Consider the following 5326-nt stretch of genomic DNA (forward strand, 5'->3'; position numbering starts at 1 on the left):
GCCCAACAACAAGAGTTGAATCATCTTACACGATGTGATGGTGGTGGTGGGACTCGTCTGATATTACAGGAACAACAACACATAGCTTACAGCTCATCTTTCCATTCATCATTATTATTATAATAATCGACAATTTTGATCATAAATCATCTTTTCTATCTAATCATCTCGCTGTAGTATTAACAACTTCTTTAGTGAAGTTTCGTGGCATAATAATTGAAATATACTAGTCACTGGAACAGGAACGTAAGCGTGAAAATACTGCAGCAGTAGGAATCCTTGAGTGATGATTATGGGCTGCTGAAACGTCAAGAAAATACGGTGATGGATTCAAGGTGGTGATGGAGGTGAAAGGAACGTTTACAGTAGTAGCTACAAATGAGTTTCATGATGGTTCTTGGTGATTGTTTCGACAGAAAACAGTAAGAATAAGCAGCAGATATGGTGGTGTTTGCATGGTTATAGTGAGAGGAAAGTAAATATATATATAGAGAGAGAGAGGATGAGAGAGAGAAGAAAGATGATTGTTGCTGTTGTGGGGTTCATACAGAAGGTAGGAACAGAAGTAATGATAGTTGCCTTGTGATGATGGTTCGTTGATGTATTGGGTTGGTCACGATAGGAAAGAAAGAAAAGAAACAAAAAACACGGGTTTGAAAGTCGTGATATTGTTGATGGGTTATCAAGATTGAAAATGAAGATGGGGTGTTTGATTGTTAACTTAAGCGTGTGAGGGTGATTCTCGATTTAGGATCAATAGAACCCGAATATAGCAGCATGTATGGGTGAGTTATATAAAATAATTTAGAAGAGATGGAGAGATGGAGAGATTGAATAAGGTGAGAGGTGATAGATTTAGTGGTGGCCGTTGGGTGTTAGTGATGAAAAGTTGTTGATGATAATGAAGACCGAAGGTTGTGAAGGTGATTTCAAGGTGATAATCGGTGAGGATGGAGAAAGGAATGATGAGGGTGGTATGAGTGAAGAAGGAGAAGTATATGATTGGTGTTGGATTCATACACGGGATATTGAATATGGACATAAGATAAGATAATAAATATAATAAGGTATATCATAACTCTCAATCAGTGCTCAATCAGTGAAAGGTGTGATTGATTGTACAAAGAAAGAAAAATGGTTGTTGCCAGTTGTTTATTTGGTATTTGGTTTATAAGGGAGTTTTATGTAAGGAAAAAGGAATATTATAAGTAAATAAAACAAAACGTACTTAATCAATTTATAATAGTAAAGCCATCTCAATTGGCAGTATCCTTGTCGACATTTCATTTTACGAGTCAATATTTTGTGTTCTGTTGTTAATCAGTAGTGGATAAGAGTCTTCGGAAAAATCCCAACTTTTAAGATTAACTATATTTATTTATTTTGGTCATTATGGTATAAAATTCGATCCTTAAATTATTAAATAAAAATTTCATCAACTGTCCCTCTCATTTCTAGGTAAAATATAAAAAGTGTTCAAACTTAACAAATAGTTCCTAAATATACTTTTAATAAGCCTATAACTTGTATCACTTATTTTTGGATCACCCTTTATTTTAAAATCATATAAGTTCATTTTTAACTTGATTAATAACTATCAAAATGACAAATGAGTGCTACAAGCGTTTACAGAATGAATTCGAAATCAAATACATATTTTCAATATACTTTATATATATTTAATAATAAATTTTATTATTACTTATATCATTTTATTTTACAAAATTAATTCTAATAACTACATAATATAATATTTCAAATTATATTAACGTATACATGTATACATTTTTAAATATATATGTATCTATTTACAAAAAGTTATTCGTGAATCGTCGGAACTAGTCGAAAGTCAAATGAATATATTAAACACAGTTCAAAGTTTTTAAAATTTCAACATTACAGACTTTGCTTATCGTGTCGGAAACATATAAAGATTAAGTTTAAATTTGGTCGGAAATTTACGAGTCGTCACACTCTATAAATAGAGAACTATACTAATGTTTTAAATAGTGGTGTGAGATTTAAATTAATAGAGTATGTAAAATCTTGTATATATTTTCAGTGTGTATGTGCTATCAATGCGTAATCTGTATCTACCGGTTATCGATTTCGTTGTTAGATAATCGTGTTATATTTTTATCAGTTAATGAATAAGTTGATAATTACATTGAATCTTGTAAATTTACTTGTTTAATTATACTTAATTGTGCAATATATATATATATATATATATATATATATATATATATATATATATATATATATATATATATATATATATATATATATTAGTAAAGAATTGTATTGACCTCCATCAACAATACTTTCTATTGTTAATCGGGGCTAAAACGAATATTGTTTTCATGTGAAAAAATTATTGTTGGTATTTTATCCCTTCATTATACACATGGACTTGATTTTTGTTATTTTAGTATCAATGTGCAGGGGTGGATTTTTACGGAGCGGGCGGATTTTTATGGGGCAGGGAGGGGTGCTGGCCCCCCAAAATTCTAAACACGTAGTGTATGTTAGTTTTTTTTTTTATTATTATGAAAGACAAACCTACAAACTACACCACGAAACCACGAATATTTATATCTTATTGTCTCAAGTGAGGCTTGAACCCACAACTTTTTGGTTGAAGGGTTCCTCTCATACCGCCAGGCCAAGGGCCCTTTGGTGTATGTTGTTTTTAGAAGGAAAAAAAAATCAGTTTCAATTTTAATGGAGATGGTCTGTATATGTAATTGGCGATGGTACTATCGAAGCCTTGGCTTGAGTGGTATAAGTTGAGATTCAAATTGGGGTACTGTTAGCCGAGGTTCGATTCTCACTCCAAGCAGAGAGTTTTCAACCTTTGATGGTACTTGGGGTTTTTCAACCTTTAATGGTACTGTCAACATCGTCGCGATTTGAATTTTCTTTTAACATGTGTGCGGGTGGCATATGATCGCGAATGTGGATATGTCCCCTTTGGATGATATCGATATCGTCGTTCGAAAAAAAAAATTGGTGGTGGTAATGGTGATGGTGATGGTGATGATCATGTAAGAGTTGGGTCATATGTACTCTTTCAATATAACCCCCTTTAGTTTATAGGTAAATTCAATATTTATCTTACAAACTACTGTATTTTTCATCCCTAACTTAAATTAAATATAAAGAATATATTTATAAAATTCTATTGCATACATAGGTTTAAGTTCATAATTTAGTTAATTAAACGAATTCGGATGTACTAAAGAACTAAAGTTAAAATGTTTTTTGTTATGTTATTTTCAATACAATACTTCTTATTCGAGTAAAAATAGTTGAAACGAGGATAAAAGAACAATGATTTGTTGCGGGATGGTTTTGGTCGGTTAACGGTCGGTTAATTGAACGTTTATAAAAAATTGTTTACAGTGGGTTACCTGAACGTTTAAAATATAAAGGAATGGAAAGGAAATGTAAAAAAAGAAGTGAAAAAAGTTTGGTCAGTTAACGTTTGGTTAACTTAACGTTTAAAAAAATAGTTAACATAATATATAATGTAAATGACGGGTAATAATGTAAAAGACGAGAGACAAAGTCGAGAAGATCGGGACACTAGAGGGTCGAGACGTTTGAAACGGGGTCGAGAAAGATGCCGATTAACTTTGACTTTTGTAAATATACATATTTGAAATATATCTATATTTCAAACATAACAATATTTAAAAAGTGTTATATATAATTATGGAGGTGATTCTCACACACCACTTTTTGATCCATGTACACTTTTATCTCATAAAATTACAGTTATGCCCCAAGAGAGTTGAACTTATATTATTATTGTAAGTATAATTAAGAGTACAATAGGTAATTAGAGCACTGGGAGTGGTGACTGATGTCACTTGGCATGTCAGGCCTGACTTGCTGAGTCAGAAAAAGTGGGGAGTGGTGACCTATGTCAGTTAGGTATGTCAGTTTATATTTTTATTATTATTTTAATGATTTTAAATATAACATAAATTGATAAAATTATAAAAATTAACATAAATGGAAACAATTTTCATTAAAAATAAAAAAATTACATTTCCAAAAATTTAAAAACATACGATTCCTAAAAATAAAAAAAATTAAAACATTACGTTATCGCGATCAAAAAGTTACAATTCGTTAACTATTTTGTCATCGCGATTATGCCATAGATGTGAAACAAGAGTATATCGAAGATACTCATGCTCGTCTTTGTCACGCAGCTCTTTTGTCTTCTCGGCATATACATCACACCTTTCGTACCAAGTTGATCCTTGTAGGTTGTTGATAGACAAATAGTAAGATTTATTTTCAACGATGTTAAAACCATTGTCTTCAATTATCATGTTGTGCAATATGATGCAACCATACATGATTATTTTGATTGCGTTTACGCTATATGTCCTATCATGTTGTCTTAAAATACCCCAACGATCTTGCAAAATTCCAAATGTCCTCTCAACATCTTTACGAGCTGCATATTGTTTCTTTGTAAAGTATTTCCTTTTTGCATCAACAACACTTGAGAATCCCTTAACGAAAGAAGCCCACGAAGGGTAAATCCCATCGACAAGATAGTAGCCTCGATCAAAATCAACGTCCCCAATTTTGTATGGAACTTGAGGAGCCGTGTCAGTTAGTAAACTATCAAACAATGGAGATGCATTAAGGACATTCAAGTCATTGTTCGAACTTGCCAGTCCAAAATATGCATGCCAAATCCAATTGTCATACGATGCAACGGCTTCCAACATGATTGTCGGGTAACCGTGATCGCCTCATGTGAATTGCCCTTTCCATGCATTTGGACATTTTCCCCAAGCCCAATGCATACAATCGATGCTTCCAAGCATTCCAGGAAAGCTGTGAAGTTCTTCATGTTTATGATACATCCGACGTACATCTTCCTCGGTTGGTTCTCTCGTGTATACATTAGCATACAAATCTATAATACATCTTGTAAAATTTTGCAAAGGCTCACGTGATGTTCTCTCTGAAATTTATAAATATTCATCAAATAGATCCGGTGAATCATCGTATGCTAATTGACGAATGGCAGACGTGACTTTTAAAAGAGTAGATACTCCGAGAACACCACATGCATCGGGACGTTGTTGAAAATAAGTAAAATACTCTGGTGCATTGGGACGAGTAGAGTAAGAAAGTATACTTTCAATTATTTTTTTAAGAACACTTTGTGACATTCGATAACGTCGTTTGAAATATTCAGGGGGATACTTCGGATCTTGAACAAAGTAATCTTTCATCAAACGATTGTGCGCTTCTACACGATCACGATAAATGTAGCGACGTTTTCGTCTTGAGC

The 5326-nt window shown here is 32.6% G+C and overlaps 1 protein-coding gene across 1 annotated transcript; it reads right to left on the reverse strand.

Annotated features, from left to right (window-relative positions):
- Positions 1-4130: 4130 nt before the first annotated feature.
- On the reverse strand, positions 4131-4754 carry LOC139871075 (uncharacterized). Its single transcript, XM_071858816.1, has one exon. It carries the CDS (start codon positions 4752-4754, stop codon positions 4131-4133), a length of 624 nt encoding a protein of 207 aa, XP_071714917.1.
- Positions 4755-5326: the final 572 nt, after the last annotated feature.

This window comes from Rutidosis leptorrhynchoides, chromosome 10 (genome assembly GCF_046630445.1).
Source record: "Rutidosis leptorrhynchoides isolate AG116_Rl617_1_P2 chromosome 10, CSIRO_AGI_Rlap_v1, whole genome shotgun sequence".
Lineage (NCBI taxonomy): Eukaryota > Viridiplantae > Streptophyta > Magnoliopsida > Asterales > Asteraceae > Rutidosis > Rutidosis leptorrhynchoides.

Bases quoted from the DNA above. Each gene is read 5' to 3' on its own strand.
- LOC139871075 (XM_071858816.1), bottom strand. From the start codon at position 4,754: ATGTTGGAAGCCGTTGCATCGTATGACAATTGGATTTGGCATGCATAT.